At 43.0% G+C, this 27,475-nt stretch overlaps 1 protein-coding gene across 10 annotated transcripts in view; it reads right to left on the bottom strand.

Annotated features, from left to right (window-relative positions):
- The window catches only part of NTRK2 (neurotrophic receptor tyrosine kinase 2), a 414,185-nt gene that overhangs the window by 218,306 nt on the left and 168,404 nt on the right, over positions 1 to 27,475 (bottom strand). The window contains exon 14 of one of the 10 annotated variants that reach the window (XM_027550142.1): positions 21,370 to 26,220. The exons of the other annotated variants lie outside the window; for them this stretch is intronic. Coding sequence (XP_027405943.1) covers positions 26,183 to 26,220 — 38 coding nt within the window. The 3' untranslated portion in view covers positions 21,370 to 26,182. Of the gene's footprint in view, positions 1 to 21,369; positions 26,221 to 27,475 lie in introns of those variants that run through there. 10 annotated transcript variants of the gene reach the window in all.

The following is a 27,475-nucleotide window of genomic DNA, read 5'->3' as shown; positions in this document are numbered from 1 at the left end:
TTCTTGCTTTTAGACTGTGCAAATGAGGCACTCACATTACTAGATAATAATAGCCATATGAAAACATAAAGCAAGTGAAACTGAAATCATTACTAAATATAGATGCAGTATTAGGCTCTTCTAATTATTATCAGGAAGTGAAGTGAAGTGAAAGTTGCTCAGTCTTGTCCGACTCTTTGCGACCATATGGACTATACAGTCCATGGATATCTCCAGGCCAGAATACTGGAGTGAATAGCCTTTCCCTTCTCCAGGGGATCTTCTCAACCCAGGGATCGAACCCAGGTCTCCTGTACTGCAGGCGGATTCTTTACCAGCTGAGCCACAAGGGAAGCTCAAATAAAGTTTGTCACAGTTTCCACACTGGGGTGGATAGCCTTTAAAGCAAATAGCTTATATATTGCTTCTTGTTTCAAAATGTAAAAATTTTAGACATGAAAGTTACCCATCACTGGTGAAAAGTCTGGACTACATTAACATTGAATAAAATATTTATTGTGATTAAAAAAGAAAGAAAGAAAGTTCCCCAGGAGAGAACTATTGCACTGAAACCCCAGTGGGTTACTGGATTTGGTTCATCAATGGGTGTCACTATTAAAACGTCAAGTATATATATCTTCCAAACAGAGGGTAAGAAATGGATTGGGCATCCACTTAACCATCTACAGGAGTGATCATTTCTCTCTTTCTTTTTTTCATGTAAAATGCTAAAAGTGCAAGCTTCACCTTAGAATCAGTTGGTACCCAACCACATCCCTAGATATTTGCGTTGACTTAATCTGGTGTGGGTCCCAGGCAAAAGTATTTTTAACAGCCCTCCAGGGATTCTCGGAGAAGGCAATGGGAACCCACTCCAGTACTCTTGCCTGGAAAATCCCATGGATGGAGGAGCCTGGAAGGCTGCAGTCCATGGGGTCGCTGAGGGTCGGGCATGACTGAGTGACTTCCCTTTCACTTTTCACTTTCATGCACTGGAGAAGGAAATGGCAACCCACTCCAGTGTTCTTGCCTGGAGAATCCCAGGGACGGGGGAGCCTGGTGGCCTGCCATCTATGGGGTCGCACAAAGTTGGACACAACTGAAGTGACATATTGGAGAAGGCAATGGCACCCCACTTCAGTACTCTTGCCTGGAAAATCCCATGGACAGAGGAGCCTGGTAGGCTGCAGACCATGGGGTCGTGAAGAGTCGGACACAACTGAGCGACTTCCCTTTCACTTTTCACTTTCATGCACTGGACAAGGAAATGGCAACCCACTCCAGTGTTCTTGTCTTGAGAATCCCAGGGATGGGGGAGCCTGGTGGTCCGCTGTCTATGGGGTCGCACAGAGTCGGACACGACTGAAGGGACTTAGCAGCAGCAGCAGCAGAAGTGACTTAGCAGCTTAGCAGCCAGGGATTCTAGCCTACAGTACGAGCTGAGGACCGCCTCACAGAACAAGGGCTCTCAAGCTTCATAGTGCATCAGAAGCCCTCAGGGAACGTTTAAACACGTAGATTCCTCCTCAACCCAAACCACCATACAAGCAGGCACTTTAACAAGCTGACTCTGCTGTAGCCAGGGCAGTGGACTTCTCTGCCAGAGATGTCCTCCCCCGCCCAGGCTTGCCTTCACAGGACCCAAGAAAGGAAAGGGGGCTGCTCATACTCTGTTTTGGGGCTGGAACAGTTACTAATATCATTTTATGGTTCCAACAAGAAAACCAAGGATTGCGGCCAATCCGCCACATCCTTGCATGAAGCCAGAGCCATGGACAGCAATGTGATATTTTCAACACATAAGCTATCTCATCATGTGATACAACTGGGTCTTCTTTTGCTGTTTCCACATTTGCCTGATTCTGATATGTTGCCCCAGGTACCCCATCACCTCCATCACATCTTACCTATCCTTTCAGGGTCAGCAGAAATGCCGGTTCCCCATGAATCCATCTCCACAAAACAAGAAATTGTGTCTTTCTGTTCACAATATCCCTGTCATTGTTTAATCCTCTTGAATGGTGTCTTATTCCATCTTGCTCTATTTCTTTTGTAAACTTAAAATTACCTGTGAGATTATAAACCTCTTGAAGTCATGCCTCATCTCTCTGTATCCCTTTAAAATGCCCATCATTATTGTGTGAGTGTCAGATGCTTGTGTACTAAATTGTGATTGTTGCTACAACATCTCAAGCCCATAACTAAGTATCCATGAAACCTATTGTGTTCTCAGTTAAAAGGACAGCACCAAAGTTAACAGGAGAACACAGGAGGATCTGAGTTCATTGAATTTACATTCTGAATAATAGCATGCAAGGAAAACGCCTCTCTCTATTTTTAAAATAATGTTTTCTGGACACAACCACAAATGAAATTTCTGAATCTTTTGGAGTTGATTAGGATGTTACCATGAAGAATAATTTACAAATTCTATTTTCTATTAGAAAAGGTAAAAGACCTTCTTATTTGAGCTCAAATAATTTGCTTTCTTAGAGGTGTATCTTCCTTTAAGCCCGGGACCTATACCTACCCTCCCATTCACAGAGAAGAGCTTGTGAGAATCTAAGTTTACTTCCATCTTGCGAGTGTCTCCTGGTCACACATTTTGTTACTTGGCCTAATCCCCAAAGTCTCCCTTTTCCCCTTAGAGTCATTGAAAGTTCTCCAGAAATTGTTGTGTGTAGACACTGGAAACAGAAGGATTGGATTGAACTCTGGCTGTGACGTTTATTAGCTCTATGACCTCAAGTAAATCAGCTGGAGTCTCTGTTCCATCTCTGAAAAATGGGGATAAAAGTAGTACCTACTATGATTAGTACCTACTATGATTAGTATCTACCACTCCCATCCTATCTCATAGGAATGCTATGAGGATTTCAGGAGTTGGCAAAGTACTGCCTAGTACACGGTACGGCTTCCAAGGTGGTGCTAGTGGTTAGAACCTGCCTGCCAATGCCAGTGCAGGAAATGTAAGAGACACAGGATCAATCCTTGGGTCAGGAAGATCCCCTGGAGAAGGAAATGGCAACCCACTCTAATATTCTTACTTGGAAAACCCCATGGACAGAGGAACATGGTGGGCTATAGTCTGTCCATAGGGTCGCACAGAGTCAGATATGACTGAAGCGACTTAGCACTCAAGTACGTGGTAAGTTGCCTCTCTTTGACTCTGGGAGACCAGATGCATTGTCTTTCCTTACTGGCAATGAGTATACACACGTGAACACACACTTTTAACTATAGGCTCACACATATACAAAACAGCATATAAACATGAAAGCAAAAATCAGGGGAGAAAACTAACAAAACTCAGTGTTAATAAGAATGTAAGACATAAGCATACTATATGCCTTTGGTGTGACTGCAAATTAGCCAATATGTCCAGAAAGTAAATACTATAAGAGTCTTAAAAATATTAAGACCTTGCAATTTAGAAACATGTCTGTGAATTAATCCTAAGGGGAAAAACCCAAAGATATGAACAATGGTTTAGGCACAAAGATGTCTATGACAGTGTGTTTTTTAAAAAAGAAATTGGAAATTATTTAAATGCCCAATATTAAGGAATAATTATAAATATTAGGATTTACTCACATGATGAAATATTATGAAGGATTACGGTTTACTCACAGGATGAAATATTATGAAGCCATGGAAAATGTTTATGAGATGTGTTAATTCCATGAAGAAATCTTTCTAATACACTCTTTAGTATATATAATAGAAAATAAAAACCATTTATATTATTATACATGACTGAGCCTTGAACAGCATGAGGTTGGACTGCATAAGTCCACTTACGTGTGAAGTTTTTACAACAGGCAATGCTATAGTGCTTCATAATTCGTTGTTGGCTGAACCCAATGATGTGTAACCACAGATATGGAAGGCTAACTATATGGAGGCTGTTCACTGGAACAATCCCTGAATTGTTCTAAGGTCAGCTGTATAGCATTATTTCAGTAATGCGACAATTATATACAGAGATAGGTTATTGAGGGGAGGAAACTAAAATATTTCTGGATAGCAGGAGTCTTGTATCTCTTTGTAATTTATACAATTTTTAAAAACAGAGCATAAGGATTTTAAAAATCACTTGGGAAAGGACATAACATAGAATATGGACATCAGAATTAATTCATTCATTGTATAGAAATTTCAAAATATTTTATGTGATGTTTGAAAAAGCTTCAGATATTAAACCACTCCTACCTGAAATAGGGTAAGAGCACATTCATGCAATAACCTCTCTTATTTATTGCGTGACCTTTCTCTCTTGTAGGCTAAGATCTGTTCAAGAAAGCTGAAAAACAAACAACAGCAACACACATGCCCCTCAGGCTACCCAGTAAAGCATGAAAGGGAGTAGGGGGAGTAATAATAAGCCCAGTTTGCTTCAGCTTTATGAGCTACTTATTCCCATCACCTTTCTAACCAACACTGCCGAAGTGGAAAGACTCATAAACCCTTCCTGGTTTAGCTGAAATGAGATGGTGTAGAGCCTTCCAGGTGTAGGACCCTGTACACAGAGGTGAAGGGCACCAGGACTGATCGGAGCTCTCTCTCTCAGGAAGGCTTGAGCCTAGAGAGTGTGATCCCAGGATGGGGATGGGAAAGTGGAGAAACAGACAACGGTGGGGTCTGAACGCACCAAGTGTCTCCTAACCTGCTCCCACTGCCAGAGCCACTGTGTGCTTCCATATTCCACATAAATGACATGGATCCCATAATGCCTTAAATCCAACTGCAAGCGGGCTCAGTGCGGAATGTCTACTGCTGAGGGAGGGGGACCTAAACCACTCTTATTCTAGAGAAGTGACAGCCCAGCTCTTCCCCCAGATGTTTTTGACGACACATTCCCAAGAATGATTAGTGTTGTCACCCATTGATAGATGAGACGCACAACACCTTCACATTCAGTGAGAAAAAAAACAGTCCTTGCTATCTCTTGTGGAAAGGCAATGGCCATCCAGGAGTTCCCAGTACAAAAGAAAAATATGGAGCTTAGTGAAGAGGATTAAACTGCCTCATCCATCAAAGGCAAAAAGAGAGTCATAAATCCGTGAACAATCCCAGAAGGCATCAGATGGACCCCACCATCCATCTTGGAATGTCAGAGAGGAGCGTGTGTGGGTCTTTGAGATGCACCCCCGTCACAGCCTCCTCTCACACTTGATCTGGATCCTGAAAGCTACCCAAGCCACAGAGACCAACCACAAGATGATTTAACAAATCTGATTCTAAGAAGAACTTGAGAGTAAAATCGGCTTGGTTTTTCCATTCGGAAGAAGCAAAGCCATGCTAAACCACTGGGTAGCTTGCATAGGGCAGAAATAGCATCCAGGAGTCTGTGGAGGAAATTTGTCCCCAGATGTGCTTAGTTTGACTATTGCATTGTTTAATAAATATTCTACATGATCTGCCAGTGTTTTAAAATCAGGAAATTTCATGTAAGAAATACTGATTTCTGGTTTTTCTTAAAAAAAAAAAAAAAAAACTAAAATAAAATGGACAGCCCTACAGAATGATCCACAACCTGTCAGCAGAAGTGGAAAAGTGACACCCTTTAGGCAGGGCACGCAGTGTGGCCAGGAGTCCACTGCACAGATTGATGTATTTGCCTGGACCCCGTAACAGGCAATGAGTCCACAATCCCTGAACTACTGGTGATATAAATTTCATTCTGCCCCAGCTTGTTGAAGAGACTGACAGACATTTTTTTCCTTCCCTTTCTTTGAATTTTACTAGCCAAAAACAAAAGTTAACCGATAAAAAAAATTTCATTTTTTTTTCAAGAAACAAAAACATACTGAATGAGAAACTCAAGAAGGATAAATCTTTTACTAGGAGGTTACTACTGAGTCTTTTGAGTTCTTTTTGGAACAGGTAAGAGAATTCATCTGTTTGGAGGGGAGGATGGAAGGTGGGGGATTTGTCTTATTCTCTAGAAAATCTTCTCCTGAAGCCTGAATCTCTCTAACCACAAGCAGAATGAAGGAGAAGAAGCAAATCTATGGAAACGCAAAATTTTCCTGTCATAAGAATAAATCCTAAAAGATAAATTTTTAGCTTCAACACAGAACAAAGTTATAGCTTTTTGACAAATGATTCTCTGGGTTGCCATGACAACCGAGCCTGTTAGAGGTGTACATAGAGAGGCCTGCCCATAAATCAGAACGCTTTAGGAAGGGGTTAAAACAAATATTTCTAGACTATTCCCAAGCGGTAGTGCCAAAAATGTAATTATAGACATTTGTATCAGTCTGCCATAAACCATGACAGCTCCAATTTTACAAAATGTTAATTAAAAAAATCTATTAAACCCATGTCCCTCTGAGAGAAATTAATATCACACCTAAGGTTGGGAGTCAATGCAACACAGAGGCTGTGAAAATTGGGATGGCAGAGTCAGAAAGAGAGGCTTAAAAGTAGACTAGTCCATAAGCAGTTTAATGAAGAGTTTGTGCTAGATCCTGATCCTCCAGAGAAGAAACACTCAGATCCAGATGACAGTGCTGAGAGCTTTCTGGAAGCTTGAGAGAACTCCAAAAAGTAAAGATTTGGAGATGGAATTCGAAAAGAAAAGCTGATAGATGGAAGTTAACCTCATCGGGAAACATGGGATGAAGCACCTAAGAATCATTCAATCCAGGAGGACACGATAACAAGCAGTAACTTCTAATGAGGTCAGAAAAAATGAGAGTTAGCTTAAAATCAGACACTGGAAAAATGCTTCTCAAGTTAAAGGTCATGAGACTCCATTCCAAGGGTCACAAATTGGCAGCCTGAGGCCAAACTGAGTCCAGAGAGAAGTTCTCTCTGGCCTGCACAGTGTTCTTTTTAAAAATGTACAGTGTTTGCCAACATTTAAAAATCAGGAGATTGGACATAACATTCTGACTTCTTCTCGTTAAAAAGCAGATGATTTGGCAGCAACAGGCCTGGATTTCTGTGTGGCTGGTGAGCGGAGCTGGGATAGAAAGCATAAACTCCATGAGGACAGGAATTCTCCTCGTTTGGTCCTTGTCCTGAGCAACAAGAACAGTGTAGGGAATGTAAGAGATGTAAAAGGTACTCAGGAAAGTTTGAATGGATGAGTGGACAGCAGCTGCCATTGTCCCTCTCTACATAAGACTCTCCTGAGGTCCCTTACCCAGGGTACTACCTGCCTAGCCCCTAAAGTCATCTGAGTTTTCCACTTTGCACTGTAGATTTTTATTTAATTGGGACATCATGACAGGAATTCCCCACAGAACCCGCTCTCATGGCCACATGTGCAGGCCACTGAAGCAAAATGACAATGCAGTAATATTCTTTAAGGACTTAAATCATCCAAAACAAGCTTCCCTTGTATGTTTGGCATCAACTTTCTTCCTGCAGGCAGAAAGCAAAACTAAGAGACTTGCCACAAACCTCCTTTAGTGCTTGGAACAGAGCAAGTAACCCTGGTAGATTTGATCATTCATTTGTTCATTCAACAAACACTGAACTACTTCTAAGTGTTACTGGCCATGTGATATGTCTCTTTAACCTTGATGGCCAGAGATTTAAATTTTTATTAAATGAATGAATGAGTAGTAGAAATCACTATAAAGAAAAAATATATTGTAAATCTACTATGTGCCATATATATATACATGTGTATATATATATATATATATATATATATATATATATATACACACACACACACATATGTATGTATGTAATGGAGAAGGCAATGGCAACCCACTCCAGTACTCTTGCCTAGAAAATCCCATGGATGGAAGAGCCTGGTGGGCTGCAGTCCATGGGGTCTCAGAGTCGGACACGACTGAGCGACTTCACTTTCACTTTTCACTTTCACGCATTGGAGAAGGAAATGGCAACCCACTCCAGTGTTCTTGCCTGGAGAATCCCAGGGATGGGGGAGCCTGGTGTGCTGCCGTCTCTGGGGTCGCACAGAGTCGGACACAATTGAAGCGATTTAGCAGCAGCATGTATATAAAGTATATATATATATATATATATATATATATATATATATATATATATAGCACATAGTAGATTTAAAATATATTTCTTCTTTATAGTGATTTCTAAAGTGGAGAAGGCAATGACAACCCACTTCAGTACTCTTGCCTGGAAAATCCCATGGACAGAGGAGCCTGGTAGGCTGCAGTCCATGAGGTCGAGAAGAGTAGGACACGACTGAGCGACTTCACTTTCACTTTTCACTTTTATGCATTGGAAAAGGAAATGGCAACCCACTCCAGTGTTCTTGCTTGGAGAATCCCAGGAACAGGGGAGCCTGGTGGGCTGCCGTCTATGGGGTCGCACAGAGTCGGACACGACTGAAGCGACTTAGCAGCAGCAGCATGTATATAAAGTAATCCTCAACCTCTGTGTTTGAAATTCTTTTCCCTATTTTGTAGAAAAGGAAGCTGAGACCTGAGTCCACAGCATGGGTAGAATAGGAATTTGAGCTTAGGTGTGCTTGGCAGCCACACTGTGTGCAATCCTTTATGCTATCAACCTCTCAGCTAAACTCTGTTCTCAAGAGGAGTGGGTTCAATAGTCACCTCCAAAAATATTTTCAATTCTAATTCCTAGAGCATGGGAATGTGACCTTATTTGGGAAAATCTTTGCAAGTTAATTAAGGATCTAAAAATATCATCCTGGATGCAGGGTAGGTTTGGAATCCAGTGACCATTATTCCTTTGAGAGGAAGAGAAGACACAGAGATACAGGGAGAAGAAGGCTTTGTGAAGACAGAGATCGGAGTGAAGCATCTATAAGCCACAGGACCCCAAGACTTGTCAGCAACCACCAGAGGCTGGAATAGAGGCAGGGAACCAACTTTCCCTCTGATCCACTAGGAGAAACCAAGCCCGCCACACTTCAACTTCAGACTTCTGGTCTCCACAATGATGACAGAATGCATTTCTGTTGTTGGAAGCCACTGAGGTCATGGTAATTTGTTGGAGCAGCCATAGAAAACTAATGCGTTAAAATATTCCTGGTCCACAGGACCGGAGAAGATCCCCCAGAAAACTCTGTCTGTACTGTTCATGGTGAGGATTATGCTACATTTGGGATCCTAAAGCTTTACTGGTCATCTTTACCTCAGAAGTTCCCTATCTTTGATGATGCCTTTCAGCCTGAGGTCCCACACAGTTGTATCCAGAAACTAGCTCAAACCTCAACAAAAGTGAACTCAGTTGAGAGTTACATATACTTCCTTTGCTTCTCTGAAAGCACGGCGAGTACCTCTGTCAGGAATGGTATGTGGTCCAGGGCTTTGGAGAAATTCAACTTAATGCAGCAAAAGAGGACCCATGCTCTCAGTTCGGTTCAGTTCAGTTGCTCATTCATGTCCGACTCTTCACGACCCCATGAATCGTAGCACGCCAGGCCTCCCTGTCCATCACCAACTCCCGGAGTTTACTCAAACTCATGTCCATTGAGTCGGTGATGCCATCCAATCATCTCATCCTCTGTCGTCCCCTTCTCCTCCTGCCCCCAATCCCTCCCAGCATCAGAGTCTTTTCCGATGAGTTAACTCTTCTCATGAGGTGGCCAAAGTACTGGAGTTTCAGCTTTAGCATCAGTCCTTCCAATGAACACCCAGGACTAATCTCCTTTAGAATGGACTGGTTGGATCTCCTTGCAGTCCAAGGGACTCTCAAGAGTCTTCTCCAACACCACAGTTCAAAAGCATCAATTCTTTGGCGCTCAGCTTTCTTCACAGTCCAACTCTCACATCCATACATGACTACTGGAAAAAGCATAGCCTTGACTAGACGGACCTTGGTTGACAAAGTAATGTCTCTGCTTTTGAATATGCTATCTAGGTTGGTCATAACTTTCCTTCCAAGGAGTAAGCGTCTTTTAATTTCATGGCTGCAATCACCATCCGCAGTGATTTGGGAGCCCCCCAAAAATAAAGTCTGACACTGTTTCCACTGTTTCCCCATCTATTTCCCATGAAGTGATGGGACCAGATGCCATGATCTTCGTTTTCTGAATGTTGAGCTTTAAGCCAACTTTTTCACTCTCCTCTTTCACTTTCATCAAGGGGCTCTTTGGTTCCTCTTCACTTTCTGCCATAAGGGTCATGTCATCTGCATTTCTGAGGTGATTGAGATTTCTCCCAGCAATCTTGATTCCAGCTTGTGTTTCTTCCAGCCCAGCATTTCTCATAATGTACTCTGCATATAAGTTAAATAAGCAGGGTGACAATATACAGCCTTGACGTACTCCTTTTCCTATTTGGAACCAGTCTGTTGTTCCATGTCCAGTTCTAACTGTTGCTTCCTGACCTGCATATAGGTTTCTCAAGAGGCAGGTCAGGTGGTCTGGTATTCCCATCTCTTTCAGAATTTTCCACAGTTGATTGTGATCCATAGGCTTTGGCATAGTCAATAAAGCAGAAATAGATGTTTTTCTGGAATTCTCTTGGCTTTTCCATGATCCAGCAGATGTTGGCAATTTGATCTCTGGTTCCTCTCAGACCAGATCAAATAAGGTTTGATACTACTATATGAGGATGAAGTGAAGTGACATGAAAATCGCTCAGTCGTGTCCGACTCTTTTTGACCCCATGGACTATACAGTCCGTGGAATTATCCAGGATAGAATACTGAAATGGGTAGCTGTTCCCTTCTCCAGGGGATCTTCCCAACCCAGGGATAGAACCCAGGTCTCCCACATTACAGGCAGATTCTATAGGAGGCATGAATTCTGTGTGAGCTGTTCTGGGGAAGCTTCTGGGAGAAAGAAGGGAATCTATGCTGGGTCTTGAAAAAGGACAAGAGTGAGGATAATCATCATGTTGTTGTTTTAGTCACTAAGTCCGACTCTTTTGTGACCCCTTGGACTGTAGCCCACCAGGTTCCTCTATCCTTGGAATTCTCCAGGCAAAAGTACTGGAGTGGTTTGCCATTCCTTCTCCAGGCAATCTTCTCGACACAGGGATTGAACCTGAATCTCCTGCATTTACAGGAAGACTCTTTACTGCTGAGCTACCAACAATGGTATTATTTACTGAGCACCTGCAATAGGTCAAACGCTGTCCTGATGACCTGCAATAAATTTCCCGTGTATTTCTCCCAGTCACCCCACCAGCTAGACATTTACTTCCATCATTTTCTTGAGGGGAAATCTGAGACTCTGAGAAATAAATGCCAAGTTCAAGTTCACCCAGATAATAAGTGGGAGGACTCAACAGTTGAAAATACAGGTGGTGGGAGAAAGAGGCTCCAACCAGCTGGAGTGAGCATCTTGGGAAAGAGGAACAGAGGTAATAGATGGGGAGGGGATGGCTGTAAAAACAGAGTGCAGAGAGAATTACCTTTTGAGGAGCGTGGTTTTGATCAACTTAGCTGTGTGAGTCCCTAGAGGTATGTGAGTACAGGACCAACCAGCACAAGTCTGCATTTTGGGAGGAAACTGGTGCACTCAGGGATGAAAGCAAGAGGGTGAGAACACCCATTTGCTCCTCTCAAGGGCCCTATGGGAGGCAGGGGTGATGGAGTGACAAACACGGAGCAGGTTTGAAAGCGCAAGACCTGGCTTGATTTCAGGACGGCCTTCAAAGGGTGGGGCCAAGGAAGTTGTCCTGGCTCACCAGGAAGTTGGGAAGGAAGAGCCAGCCATTGACCAGAGTAGAGGGCACAGGGCAAGGCCTGCATGGGCCCACGTGGTAGACGCAGGTTAAAAAAAAAATCTGATCTTTCCTTGCCTCTGGGTCCCTCAGACTCCAGTGATGTCTGGTTAGCAGATGGTACTACAGCTTCTGCCTTTCTCCCTGCCTCCAATGGATTCCCTTCAAGGGTAGCTGCTTGGAGTTTAGAGGGTATATCTTTAATTAAACACATGAACAGTTTTCAATTCTCCAAAGGAAATAGAATATTCTAGGTTTGAATCAGGCAAGATGTGTCTTATAAGCCCAGAACTCAGTACTAGGGTACAGAGCACCCCAAACACTGCCGACATCTCAGATATGACGCATCAAACCTAGTGTGAAAAAACTTGGAGCTGGGAGCTCCTGGCTCAAGCGAGCCCTCTCAGAACTGTCTAGGGAGTCGCTGGTTCACAGCATCTTCTGAGTTTCTACTGACCTGTTCCTGCCTTCTCCAAAGAGCCATGCTGTCCTCCCTCCAGGTAACCCGAGAGGAAGAGACCAACTGGGAGTCTGGGGCCAACACACCAAGTAGTCAGGATCTAAGATACTCCCAACTCAGCATCCCGATCTCTGTAACAAGCATCTGGAAAAAGAATCAACAAGCAGGGGACTGGACTGGAGCAGGCAGAAGATCCAGGCTGGAATTCTGCTTCTTTTTACCTGTGGGCTCAGTGGGCAAAGTCATAGCTCCCTGTGGTGGGATGTGATGGCATGGCTGTCGTGTGCCCAGCCTAGGCAACAGCCAGCACTTGTGTCTCTTTGCTGGAGGGCCACCCTTGAGCTGCTGGAACCCACTTTTGTCTGTTGGGACTCTCAGCTAGTGATCAGGGGTACATGAATATGAAAGCCTAACTTCCAAATCTCTGGGGGACAACTTACACTCAGGGGCTCCCCCCCACAAGGCTTTGTCTGAAACCCTGTCCCGGGAGCCCCCTATCCTGTCCTGCCTTCTCCACTCCTCCCCTGGGCAGCCCGGAGACTCACCCCTAATCAATCACTCCCACGGGAATCCCCAAGGCAGAGTCGGCTGCCAGGAAACTCAACCGAAAGACCAGTATCTGTTCAAGGCCATTGTGGAGGAACAGATCTTAAAAGCAGCAAACAGAATATTCAGCACAAGGGTCACAACAGGAAAAATCTGGCAAAAAGACGTGTTTTGTTTGGCTTGCGGAGACTTTAAAAAATGTGAAGAGCCTTGCCAACATTTAAAAATTGGGAGATTTCACACAAAACTCCAGATCTTCCCTTGCTTTGAAAAACCAGGTTTGACGACCGTGAGCCTGAATTCCTGCAGAGCAACACTAGCTGGGGTAGGCTAGCTCTGCCCGTGCACGGGGCCACTCCACCTACTCATTCCCATGACCCATCTGGTCTCCTGAGTCAGTGGAGTTGGCAATCTATGGTGTAGCCCATAGAAAGCATTCAGTAAAGTCTGTCAAATCTGAACAAGGATTTTTCTTGAAAACAATTCAACTCGAGGCTGGGGTGAAGAATTGTGTAAGAGGACACCTCACTCTGCTCCATTCCAGCTCTTTGCTCATGCCTGGCAAGGTACTTCCATAAACACTCTTCCAAAAGGAGCTGAATCGATGAGGAGAGCTGCCACCATAGGACATTTGTTTGACAGGGAACACAAAATGAAGTGAAATCAAGTCACTGGTAGTTTGGGGAGGTAGGCAAGAAAAGCAAAAACAGGTCTTAGCTTCAGATGTCGTTTTATGTTGCCATAAATAAAAGGATGGCTACAGCTCAAAAATGACATTTTAAACATTTCAAAATGTTGACTTGCCCAGTCTGCACTTCTGAAAAAGAAATATGGTATGGTTGAAGCCCTTTAAACCAATATAACTGGTAGTAGGTCATTTAAAGAACTAAATGTTCCCTTCAACTCTGGAGCCCAGTGGTCCAGCCAGGGGTGTGCAGGGCACTGTCAGATGGGCACTATGCTTTACAGAGAGATGGGAAGTGAAATCATCCTGTACATCACATGGCGGAGGTCAGATAAGACTGCTCCCATTATATGAGAGCACCCTGTGGACCCTCAGTGTCAGGCAGCAAAAGTGATCAAGCTACACCCTGAAATCTGTCAGTGCTCTGAAATCCACCCTTTCATTTGCATAAAGTCCATGCTTCTGTGGGCTGCTCCGGCACCAATGACTGAGCCTGGTCCAGAGTTGTAAGGTAGACACATCCCAGAAGACAAAGAACTCCTCAGATGGCCCTCTGTAGCTCACAGACATCAAGCAGTCTCAAATCCCCCAAATCTACCCCAAAGCTCTGCCAACACCTGCTTAGAGAGAGTGGCAATCTGGGGTGCTTCACCCAGGCTTTCTTCCCACCCCTATCCCTTCAAAGCACTGCTTGCTAGGCAGTCTGATGCTCCCGCAGCCTTCTCCGGCTTCTTCTCCATTTGCTCTCACACAAGCATTTTTCCTGATTAAAAAAAATCCTTGCAGCTTTAATCCCCACTTGGCACCCGCTTCTCCAAGGACATATTCTGTGTTCAAAAATTCCTCCTGCCTATATTCTGAAAAATCTGTATCCTCTACCCAATAATCAGAGGCTCCCAACTTTTGTGACATTACAGGAATCCAAAGTAAATAGTACTTGATGAGTATTCAAGGAACTGGATATGGAGTTAAGATAAAAAGAAGGAAGGGAAGACAGCTTCTCAGTAGTTCCTCCATTCTGACAATTTTCTACTGAGAAAACGGGCAGGGAGATCCCCAGAACACAACCAACTCATACCTCTCAGAAAAACTCCCTGAGACTTTCCTGATTAGCTGTCTTGCTCTGGAGTCCCAGCCCTTAAATTTCCATTTGAGGATGAGATATAGTCTCTTGGAGAACAGCTGACCAAGAAGTCCTTTGTGGCCACAATAGAGACCACAAGCCTATCATTCTCCATGCCCCAGACCTCAGCATTTCCGACTGTCATTTTGTGGAAAGGCAGAAAAGGGAAGTTCACTGCCTGCATGAAAATGTAAATGTGGCTGACAACCAAGGAAAGAAAGAACACAGCCAGACATACAGACACACACACTTAGGCTGCTAAGAGGGTTAATGTTTTAACCTTCAGGCTGGTTATTTCATAATTCACAGCAAAATAGAAAAGGAAGGCAAAATCAGCAACATTGCTTATAAGCCCTGGAAAATGGAAGTTTCCAAGCTGTCATAAATAAGGATGGAAGCACTTGCCAAGTCAGAAAGTTGGCCAAGTTTGAAACCACTCAATCCTTATATCTTGGAGCTCAGAATGGAACACCAACCTTTTGGGATTTGTAATAACTTCTCAGCAAAACTTTTTGCTATTTATAAGGAAGTAAAAACAAAAAGCAAAAAATACAATACCGAAAGTTTTCTAAAGGAGCATTAAATCCCAGTGAGCAGTGGGGAGGTGATAATAGTATAATGTGCTGGAATTAACTTCTAATTTAATCAAACAAAGCTTAACATACGCAATATTCCTTTTCCGTGTGTGTGTGTGAGAGAGAGAATTATTACGTCTTTCCTTTCTTCCTTTCTCTTTCTCACTCACATACCATCTCACTTTTCAAATACGTATTCCACCCAACCAATTGTAAATTTAAAATTTAACTGTTAAAATTAAAGAATAGATAAAGCATAGCTGTGTGTGTTTATGTTGGTGGAGAGGCAGCCAGAGGAAAAGAAAAAAGAGGAAGGAAAAGAAAAAAGAGAGACAAAATAGGTACCAAGAGCTGGGACACCTTTCACAAATTTATAGTGGGTCAAAAAGAATTAGCACCACCAAGGTGAAGAGCAGAGGTCTCATGGCTCTCTCAGAGTTTGCAGCCGGGGGTCCTTCAAGAGAACAAAAGAGCACTGTCCTCAGAGAGTGAGGGCCAGAAGCATGAATTCCTAAGCAGACAGATCTCATTAGTGGCTTGGACAAGTTAACTTTTCAAGTCTTTTTTCCCTCTTGCAAAGTATGCATGATAACAGTGTCAACATTGCAGACACTCTAACTGTATAACCAGGGCCCAGGAGGTCAAAGAGGACGTCTGTTTTGCTAACTGTGGTATCTTCCCAGTGCCTGGCTCATGTCTGATCTATAATTGATGATTAATACTTACCAGATTTTGAATAGGATCTGGCTAGGATAAAACAAGATAATGTATTAAAGAATTTACTGATAGTTCCCTGGTGGCTCAGATGGTAAAGAATCTGCCTGCAATGTGGGAGATCTGGGTTCGATCCCTGGGTTGGGTAAATCCCCTGGAGAAAGGAAAGGCTACCCACTCCAGTATTCTGGCCTGGAGAATTCCACCGACAGAGGAACCTGGCAAGCTACAGTCCACAGGGTCTCAAAGAATCAGACACAATTGAGTGACTTTCACTTCCACTTTTCACTTTCATATATAGATCTCAGTGGGGTGGTGTTACAGAAAAAAAATTCACCCCAGGTGATTTCACATGAAGAAATATAGGGATGATGTAGAGACATTTGCGTAGGTTAAAGGGACAAACAAGAGGTGGCAAGTCATGGAGACTGACCACAGAGGGAAGTTTTTCCCACCTCTAGGGTTGAAGGGACAAAGGAGCTCACCAGCATTAAACTCAACAGTATTTAGAGCAAGAGGGCCATAGAGAGGTAGTTGGCCTCCCCCGAATCCAGGAGCCTAGGTAAATGCAGAGAGAAATATTTCCTCAGAGTGTAATATCTGAATATCCTGAAGCACCCTCATAGATTATCTATTATTACTACTCAGCAATACCTACCGTGTCTGACTCTTTGCGACCCCATGGATGGTAGCCTGCCAGGCTCCTCTGGCAGGCATGGACACATGGGAGTTTTCAGGCAAGAATACTGGAGTAGGTTGCCATTTCCTCCTCCAGGGAATCTTCCTGACCCAGAGATTGAACCCAAGTCTCCTGCATCTCCTGCATTGCAGGTGAATTCTTTACCCACTGAGCCATCTGGGAAATAGACTATCTTAGTTCAGGATTCATAGTTCATGTTAAAAACCTAGAACTCCCCCGAAAGTCCAAATAGTGCTAGCACCTCTGTGCTTCCCACCCAGCTCCAGGGTCTTCAGAGAAATTGTGTGAGCTTACCTGAAGCTGAATTCTAATCCATAAAGCAATCTAATCTACATTTTATTTATCAGTTCAGCAAGACTAATTACTATAGGATGAGAACTGGTAGAAAGAGATGGAAGGGTGGCAAACCAACACAAAAGAGGCTTTGCCCTTCTTCCTCCAAAACACAGTAAAAATGTTAAAAGAAGAGAGAATTGTCTGTTCATTAGTTTATGCTTGAGCAGAGATTTTTGATTCAGTAAACACAGGCCCCGGGGTCTGTGGTATATGAGATGGGACTTGACCAAATGACTGGAAAATTAGCATGTGCCCTTGGCAGTCCGTCTCAGACACTGGCTGCGGACAGGACATTCAGGGACAGGAGCAGCAACATGACCGTGCGGCTCAGATGCTGCTCTGTCTTGTGTCTCTGAGGCAAGAAACCGCTCAGCCATCTCCAACACCTTGTCCCAAAGTCCAGACCCTCTCCATGGAGGTGGCAGGATGTGTTCTCAAGCAAACCTTCCCTTCACATCCCCGACCCGCATCTTCACTGAAGTGGTTTCTCTACCTTCACGTATCCTCACTGGAGAACTGTGCTTAGTTGCTCAGCCATGTACAACTCTTTGTGACCCCATGGACTGTAGCCTGCCAGACTCCTCTGTCCATGGGGATTCTCCAGGCAAGAATACTGGAGTGGGTAGCCTATCCCTTCTCCAGGGGATCTTCCCAACCCAGGAATCAAACCGGGGTCTCCTGCATTGCAGAAGATCCTTTACCAGCTAAGCTACCAGGGAAGCCCAAGCAACTGCTTCATATGAATAGGAAGTGCTCCAGATTCAGAGCAACAAGAAAATTCACTTCAGAATTAAAAAAAAAAAAAAAAAGAATGATCAAAGTCAACAAATCCATCTTCAGGTACAATGGAGAAAAGGCAAACACACTCTGGGTTTTCAATAGCTAATTAGCAATGGATACATACTGGATGCAACTTCTGTTTCATAAGGTGAAATTTAGAAAGCGAGTGTCAAGTTCACTACAGTGCCACATACTGTCAAGTCAAGATTGGCAAGGACTTTGTGAGCAGCATGAATTACTGAGGGAGATAGGTCAGGGGGTACGGTGTTGACTGGGATAAAGCCTCTCCTGTGACTTCAATTAACCTTACTATTCTGCATCTGGACAACAATAATCTCTGCTCACTTGCTAGTGCTTATAGGAGTGACCACTGGGCCTTTGCACAGCCCTGAGGGTGACCTCGCCACCTGGCTAGCCTCACTCCAGTCCTGACCCTCCTCAAGGGCCCAGCCCAAGCCCACTAGCTCTTTCAAGCACTAACTCTCAGAGTTAGTCTGTGTGTGTGCTCAGTCACTTCAGTCACGTCTGACTCTTTGCTATCTTACGGGCTGTAGCCCACCAGGCTCCTCTGTCCATGGAATTTCCCCGGTAAGAATACTTGAGTGGGTTGCCATGCCCTCCTCCAGGGGATCTTCTGGACTCAGAATTGAACCTATATCTCCTATGTTGCAGGCAGATTCTTTACCCATTGAGCCACCTGGGAAGCCCCCCAGAGTTAGTCTACCTGAATTCACATCCTGGCATTCCCCCTCATTAGCTAGGTAACTTGGAACAAGCCCCTCATCATTCTGTTCCTCAGTTTCCTAACCTTTCCAATGGGAGCAATATTAGCATCTGCCTCATAGACTGTTCAAAGAACCACGAAGCACTTAAAATAGTGCTTGGCACACGGTTGGAAACCAATACCTATTAGCCTGATACCTGTTTATCATTGGATCTACCTTTTAGATCCAATGATAAACACTGCTTTAAAAAGTGTTAGAAAAGATAGTAACAACTGTAAAAATACCTTAAATTATGTGCTGGTAAAACTTCAGTACCACTTATTTAAAATGATTTAATAAGAAAAAAAAAAGCCCAAATTACAAAATATTTTTAAATAAATGAAATGTCATTACCCCAAATGTGACCAATTGTATTGCCTGCTACAGCTACTATGAAAAACTACATCAGGAGTCAGAAAACCCATTGCCTGTAAACACTTGTTTCTAAAGGAACTTGAAACAAGTTTTTCCTTTCAAACAATCTCTTAGCCAATTTTTCTGTTGTTTTTATCCTTAGCCAAAGATTTTCAAATAGATAATTTAAAAGTTAAAGATAATGGAGGAACCCCTTCAAATGATGAAAAATTATAAATTTTTAAAGTGAAAATTTTATAAAGTGAAATTTAATAAAGTGAAAACCAAAGAAGAAAACCATATTTGGGATATGACCTTCAATGCTTTTCTTCCAGAATCCTCAAACTGCAGAGCATCACTTGAACTCATTGAATAATCATAATAAACAGGCCCAAACTGTGGCTTCCCTTGTGGCTCAGATGGTATACCTGCAATGCTGGAGACCCGGGTTTGATCCCTGGATTGGGAAGATCCCCTGGAGAAGGGTATGGCTACCCACTCCAGTATTTTCACCTAGAGAATTCCATGGGCAGAGGAGCCTGGAGGGCTACACTCAATGGGATCACAAAGAGTCAGACACGACTGAGTGGGTAACACACATAGAGGCCCAGTTGAGTAGGACTAGGAAATGAGGGGACCGTGGAGATGCTTGTTGTGGGGTGGGGGGCGGTCCCACAGGCCTCTTCCTATCCCCTTTCCTCCTAACCATACCCTGCCCCCTCACACAAGGAAATGCTGGGGCTTGGGTCACTTTGAGAAAACAGTCCTTTGTCCTACACAGGTCTCAGTTTCCCTATCTGTAGAAGGCCATAGTCAGGAGAATAAAGGCAGAGGCCGAAAACTGACAGCCAGGGAGTAGTCCTGGAATGTTTTACATGGTCAGCACCCTCTTTCTGCAAAGGCATGAATTTGTAGCTGCTCTTTAAGAATTGGAACATTTTGCAATTAAAAAAAAAAAAAAAAGCCTGCACAGTGACATCTTTTGGTAAATAAAGGATCTGGCAGCGCTGAGATCCCAGTTCCATAGGAACACAATTGATTGGTGCTAAGAACTGGCTGCCACCTATGTGCTATGAAGAAAAAGAAAGTAGGCTAAGGATACAGGATGTGATTGCTTCCCAGGTGGCGCTAGTGGTAAAGAACCCACCTGCTCGATCCAGGGTCAAAAGGATCCCCTGGAGGAGGGCATGGCAACCCACTCCAGTATTCTTGCCTGGAGAATTCCATGTATAGAGGAGCCTTGCAGGCTAAAATCCATAGGCTCACAAAGACTCTAACACAACTGAAGCGACTTAGCATGGATGTATTAGCATGCAGCATGCATGCATGCAGGCCCAAACAGATCATGACCTCTTATTCTATCAAAATCAAATCTGACTGTGATCAATATGCAAAAGTCACCTGGGCAGGGAGAGGAATCTAGGAAGAGATTTAGGAGAACCCCTGAGAAAGCTCCAGCGTGGCGATCCCTGCTTGGACCACATCCAAAACGACCCAGGGAGGGAAGCACCCCTTCATAAGGACTCTGTTATTGCACCCAAGCAATTGCTGAATGACCCATACAAGCAAGTGAGTCTGTGAATCCAGGGCATTTACGGAGGCACATCCAAGCACAGTGCAAACCCATGTCCTTTCAAGTATTATTATTAGTGATACCCTGTACTTCTCCCCACGCCAAGTACATCATCTAGGTCTCATAGGAGCCCAGTGGGGAGATACTGCTAACATTATCCTCATCTCTTGAGGAATGAAGTCGTGAAGTAGCTTTCCCAAGGTCAATTAGTCTGTGAGCAGAGCTGGAATTCAAACTTGCAAAGTCCCCCAGTGCCTACTACCTCAGATTACCATACAACTTTCAAATTACCATCAAAACCTATTCTCAGCTCAGCACATTTAAAAGTGCCTTAGAAAAAACACAAGTCACCAGCACTAAACAGGTTCTTTGAAGGGGGTTGGCATACTTGGCTCAATAAGTATGTATGACATCAGGTCATATTGTTTTTCCAATCCCTAAGTCATCGATTTAGAGTGAAAACACTTATAAGGTTAAAAGAAAGTGAAAGCAATCTCAAATTTTCAAAGCTGGGGACCTTGATTTTAGGTCCTATCTGAAAAGGGGAAAATGAGAAAAGACAGTGTGGCCAGGCAGGAAATGGAGACCAAAGGGGTGTGAAGTATGGGCACCATGCTCACAGTTAAGATTCAAGATGGTACCTTATCTCCGTGCCCACTTGTCTTCCTCTCTGTCTCCCTCCCTCCTTCATAGCACAAGTTATCAGGTTCATTTGACCACAAAGTCAGTTAGAACCGAGGGACAGAGCACTGAGAATACCTCCTGTAGGAATGTGAGTCATTCCAAAGGACTTTCCCACAGGATGTTAAGTTTCATCTTTTTAATCCCTTAAACTTCTTGCTGTATTTTAGGATTGCCTTTTAGCCAATGAAAATATATCTGATGCAAGAATCAATAAACCATAAATGTGCAACTCACATTGATTGAAATTTTTAAAAATCTGTTTTAGAAGAGATTTATTTCAGAATCTACAGGGGCTTTGGGACTCCCCCACACTCCAGTGACATTTCTCACACTTCTTCTAACACCTTTAGTTTTGAACACCACCAACGACACATGAGGTGATGGTATGTATTTGAAGCAGGTGGGGGTGAAAATATACAAGTCCCTACAGAGAATGCAAGACACATGGAGATGAATTACAAAACTTTATTGACTTGTTAAAAACATGAATGAATTCAGCAAGTACATTTATGGTCTATCCACATTGTTAAAACAGTACTTAAAAATAAAATAAAAATGATTATCCATTATTTACAGGAAATGTGGAAAAATGACTTTAAGACCTGGAACATTATGGGGAACAAAACAGGGCATGAGAATGATTCACAGGCTGCCTATATGGATTACAGCAAATGGATTTAAACATGACATGAGTGAAACTCAAAGATCTGTCTTTCTCTGGAGTCTCCTGCTATTTTTTTCCATTTCCTTTTTTTTTTTTTTGTATTTTCAGCTTTACTGAGGTATAATCAACAAAGAAAATTGTGAGATGTTGAAAGTGTACAGTGTGATGATTTGAAATACATACACATTGTGAATAGAACCTCTTGCTATATCTGTTTATAGAAGCTCCATTCAAAAATGGATGGTGGTGAATTTTAAAGGTGGTGAAAATCTCTGTGCTTTCCTTTACCTCTCACATGCTTATTTTTCTGTGAAACTAAGACTCCTGACATAGCCAACGTCAAGCCATCTTGGGTGCATACTAACGACCAGGCCGAGGCTCCAAACCACATTAGTTTGTATTCAACTCAGGGTGATCTCACTGTCAAAATTAGATGGCAGGGAGGTCCCTTTGTCCCTGAAGACCAAAACAAGGAAATGGGCTAAGTTGAGTTGAAAACTGCCTTCTCTGACAACTGTTTTCATATCACTTTCTGGATTAGGAAGTCTGTTAACTTAATTCAGCCTGGCAGCACCCCACAGAAAATTGTATCCTTGCCCTGTCCAGCAGGGTCCTTAACCTTCCCAGGTGTCCTTGAACAGACCTGTCATGGTTTATAGGCACTGTAGGTATGTGGACATAGCAGAACGTACTTAATGGAATGGCTACTTCTGTCGTGGTTTCCCTGGAATACAGCCTGCTGCGTGGCACAAGCCTGGGGGTCCACTGACCTTCACCAGCGAGGAATGGCACAGCCCACGTGGCTGAATACAGCAACCCTGTGAAGACCCTGGAGTTTACGGAATCTATTACCTTGAGTCTGGACAAAAGAAGATGGAATGAGCTTCTACTGTAGTGGGAGGAAATCAGATGAAAACCAAGGGAGGGGCCACTAGACAGAAAGCAATGGAGCAAGTGAAAGCATAAATCATCTTGGAGAGCTAGAAAAGAGTTAATACTGGTCGCAGTTAGTGCTTCGATTCCATTTGCAATGAAAAAAAAAAAAAGTGTGTGCAAAGTAACCAATAGAGCAAATAAAAATAAACTTTCTGTCATGGAGTCAATTTAGAGTGTTGGAGAGAGAGGAAAAAAATCAGAGATTTTAACAGAATCAAGAAAAAAAAAAGAGGAGAGAAAAAGTAAGAGAGCTTGCATCATGCTGGCCCTCACCCCTGGCCTGAATTCATGCCTGTACTCCTTGAGTTGTTTACTCATCCAATGGCTGAATCCTGATGGTCTCTGGTCAGTGTTGGGGGGTGGGGTGTAAGCCGGGTGAGGAGCGGGAGGGAGAGTTCAGAGCCAAAAGTGAATCCTGGGTTCTGCATTGCAGGCTTGGGGCTGGGATTGTTCATGCCTGATTTCTATTCCTTTCTCTTGGAAAGAAGATTCAGTGGGTCAAAATGAAACCAGTGCCTGCTGGAGATTAGGAGAGAAAACCCCTGAATCCATGAAAGTATGTGGAGATTCATTCCTCCTGTTAAGAGATTGATCTCCTTTAGTCTCAGACTGATGTATCATGCGATGACAGTGGGAGTTTATTCCTCTATCTCTCAGCTGCCTGGGCGAGTCTCAGTGGGACCTGAATCAAGATACAGGACCTGAGACACACCTCTTGAAGAGGACACACCTGCTTTGCATTCACCAACAGGCTGTATCAGTACATTAAGGAAAACCAATGAAGAGGGGCTGTGTGCTGTCCCATCTGAACCTATGCTTTCCCATCTCTCACTGGATACAGTGAGAGAACAATGATCTTGCTTTAAGACCAGGGTAACAAACTGGCAGCCCACAGACATGTTTTGTTGGCCTACATAACGTTTTAAAAATAACTGAGCCAACTTTTTAAAAATAGAGACATTTCACATAAAAAATCCAGGTTTTAAGTTTCTCTTAAAGAATCAGAAGGTTTGGAAATCTGGGCTATCATTCTTGGGAGGCAGGAGTTGGCTGGTCTGGGTGACAGCCACCCCTCTAGAGGGGATGGTGTTCACTCAGCTGGCCCACGTTGTTCACTTAGGATACCTGCCTGGCACTAAAATGCCACATCCTTGTTGGAGGACGATGGGCTTGATTTCAGCAAAACTGCGGCCTTTCTTTCTATAATGATGGGGAAATGCATGCTACATCCCTTTAGGATGCTCAAAAAAGATTTCTTACAGGAGACATCAAAAGCAAAGAATGAGAGGGGTGGTCTGGAGTACAGGAATGAGAAGTTGGGTTACTGATGGAGGTGTTTAGGGATTTAAAAAAAAATAAAAAAAGAAAAGCAAAGAACACAAGACCAACTGAAACCATTTTCTAATAGCCTGATGTTTTCATTGTTCCCTAGGAGATGTCAACTGCTCTTTGACTGATTCAATTGCCTTATCTGTCCACTTTTCTCCATTTTCTCCAAGAATCTAGCTGCAACTCTTTTAGCTATTGAGGACTAATATTCTTTTTTTTCTTTCTCGTAAGGTCTGGGATACTTATAAAATAGTTCTTAGAGAGTTTATTGCCTCTTTATGACTCCACGGAATAACATAAAAACTTTAAAAAAAATTGCACCAAATGGCCGATATTTAAGAACCTTGACCATCCTGACAGCCTGTGACAGGCTCTCAGTTTGAATTTCATTTTTCTTTCTGGGGTCAGGATTTCTGCAATTAGCTGGCCTTTTTGTAAATTGACACCTTTGGGAAAGATCAAAATTTAAGTAGTGACAGGAACTGTCATTCAACAGTGAGCGAGAAAATGGGAATTCAGAGAATATTTAGACCTCCCCCTGCCCAGGGTCAGCTGCCCTCACACTCAAAAACCCTTTGGGAAACACAACTTCTGAGAACAGCAGCCTGTTTCTGCTTTGGAGGAACCACCCTTCTTTCAGGCAGGGGTACTGAGCAGCCGAGTCAAATGCTGTAATCCATAGGACTCCGTGAAATGTTCGCGTCAAGCAATAACACATATTGTGGCTAATGTAAAAGATACAGTATAAAGTATTCATCTTGGAAAATCTACTTATATCAAGTGGTGCCTACATGGATCCCAGTTTGTTGAGATTAATGCCTTGGTTACACAGATTCAAAACAATGTTTCTGAATATGTTGGACCAGTTAAAAATCTATAAAACCTTAAAGCTGAACTGCAAAACTTGAGTAACTATCCCTCCCACCCCCACCAAAAGGGCTTTTCAAAAATGTCAGTAAGTTTCCAATTCACCTGTGACATCTATGGGCAGGTGTTAACAGTCAGAGCCAACTGTGTTTTCAAACAAGATGCTCCGGGCCTGGCTCTGAAGTTCCCCCAACAGGAAAGGTGTGAGGCAGGCAGGAGCAGCCAAACCTCACAGGGGTCCCATCCCGCCTGGTGCACACTAAGCGAAGTGCACACAAAGGTCACTGTGGTGGCCACGTGCGTGAGACGGGTGTCCACGTAAGACTAAGGCAGGGATGCAGAATTCTGTAACTCGAAGGCTGCCCCTGCAGCACTGAAGCTGGGCATTATAAAGCACGTATTCATTAGTGACTTGCCATCTGTGTGCTGCTGGGGTCAGGAAGAGCTGTCCAGCTCAGGAAAACCCAGTGGAGTGGAGTATGTTGTAGGGGACTACCCTTCTTAGAATGTGGTCTCCTGCTCACAGCAGGCCAGCCATTCAGCTCGCAGGCCTTTTCAGAGCAAAAAGCTACAGTTCTGTCATGGGAACAGCGTGAGATGCTGCGGCCGTCTCACTCGGCAAACTTCTAAAAAGCAGGTGGATCACAGAGGTCAAATAAAAGGGCATATGCACCATATGTATATACTTTACATCTTTCCGATTTTTCTGAAACTATGGCTGACCAAAATTCACAGCCCCCTACCAATTAGCTTATTTCTTTTCTTTTTCCATTTCTTTTTTTTGTCTGCTGATACACTTTAAGGAAAGCATTATTGTTGATTGCATTGACTCTGGACCTTAACAGCCAGTGAAGGAAAGAAACTCCCAAGGCTATCCCCAAGCCCCCACAGCGATGGAGCATATGCCCTTAACTCTTTTAGTCACTGCTTTCTAGGTGGAAAAGTGAAACTTTCTGAACTCAGTACTGATTAAACAACAGAAAACAGTGCTAAAATTCATGTTAAATGGAGATTCCACTGTTTAGTGTGTACCTACACCTGTTCCTAAATTTAGATTTGTTTTAAAACTTTACAGTTCACCTTTAATAAACAGCAACATTGAAAATCAATACATTTCCAGTACGGTCAAACAGCACACACCTTTCTGAAGAGAAGCACAATCCGACAGTATTTCAATTCAACTTTGTATTTGAATGATCGTGAGAACAAAAGAGAAGCATTAATTTGTTTTCTTGACTTTCTTAGCTGCCTGTGAGCTGTCTCTGCATTGGTGTCCCCAATTCACAGTTCACGGCACCTGCGGGCTTCATGTGGTACCTCCTGCAAATACCACCCACATCTACCAGGAAATCCCAGGTAAGAGGCACTTCCCAGGAAAGGTCAATGCCGGCCCCCAGAGTCCAGCTTACAAGGCAGCATCAACCAACAAGCACCACAGCCCCCTTCTCTGTCTTTTCCTTTATTTCAGTTACCCATCCAGTGGAATCTTATGAAACAAAACAAAACCTAAAAGAAACACAAAATAAAACATAAGTCATGCTCAAAAGAAAAATCAATGGAAAATAACATGCAAGTACAATCACTTTTAAAAGAACATAATAAACATCAAAACTGAGACACAACATGGAATACGCTTGAAAACATAAAGATAATGCAATTACAAAACAGGAATCAGGAGAAAATGGGAGTCTCATTATCTAACAGCTTAGTTTAGACTTAAAACTGAGTTTACATGGCACAGGAAACACAGGAAAGAGATGCAAAGGATTCCTGCACGCAATTTCACCCACAACTGTCTCAGATGTTAACACCTTAATTTAAGGAGGAGAAATCTGTGCACAGTAAAAGATGACCCCTCGGTAGTTTTTATATATAAGGAAAAAATAAAATCCAATAACAGATATCTACCCAAATTCTAATTTTCTTTTCCTACCTATAAAACCAAATTATGTCTAAAATAATTAATTAATTACTCAGCTAGATCAGAGAACTGGCTGGCTTCACCTGGAGAAATATTGAGCTCATGTGAGGATTTAGATTCTTTTTTAGGAATCCTACTATTAATTGTGCGTGTGTGTGTGTGTGTGTGTGCGTGTGTGTGCGTGCGTATGCCCTCAGCCATGTCTGATTCTTTGTGACCCCATGGACTGTAGCCTGCTAGGTTCCTCTGTCCATGGAATTTTCCAGGCAAGAACACTGGAGTGGATTGCTATTTCCCTCTCCAGGGGACCAACCTGACCCAAGGATCAAGCCCTTATCTCTTACATCTCCTCCATTGGCAAGCAGATTCTTTACCACTGTGCCACCTGGGAATCTCAGTTAATTAACTGCATATATTTAATTAAGTACCATACCATATCTATGGCACATATGTAGAATCTATATAAAATATGGTATATAGCATACAACATGAAGTATATTTGTATGTATATACATTATATATACAATTTAAGACATGTAGTATCTAGTACACATAATATATAAAACATATATAATACTTAATATCAACTAATTCTGCACACATCTACTGAGCACCAACCAAATAGCAGACACTGTAATATATGATGCAAAAATAAAGAAACTGGAGTTCCTTGACTTCAAATACTTCATTGACTCCAGATGGAGAAAGTTGAGGGAATCACTTGCACAGTAAATCTACTTTGTGCCAGGGTATCTTCTAAGCTCTTTGCTTAAATCAAGTCCCTATAACCTTAGGAGATAGGTTCTATTGTTACACCTGCTTAACTGGTGAGAAAACTGA

The sequence above is a fragment of the Bos indicus x Bos taurus genome, chromosome 8 (assembly GCF_003369695.1).
Source record: "Bos indicus x Bos taurus breed Angus x Brahman F1 hybrid chromosome 8, Bos_hybrid_MaternalHap_v2.0, whole genome shotgun sequence".
In the NCBI taxonomy this organism is placed as follows: domain Eukaryota; kingdom Metazoa; phylum Chordata; class Mammalia; order Artiodactyla; family Bovidae; genus Bos; species Bos indicus x Bos taurus.
This window is presented reverse-complemented; position numbering and strand designations above follow the sequence as displayed.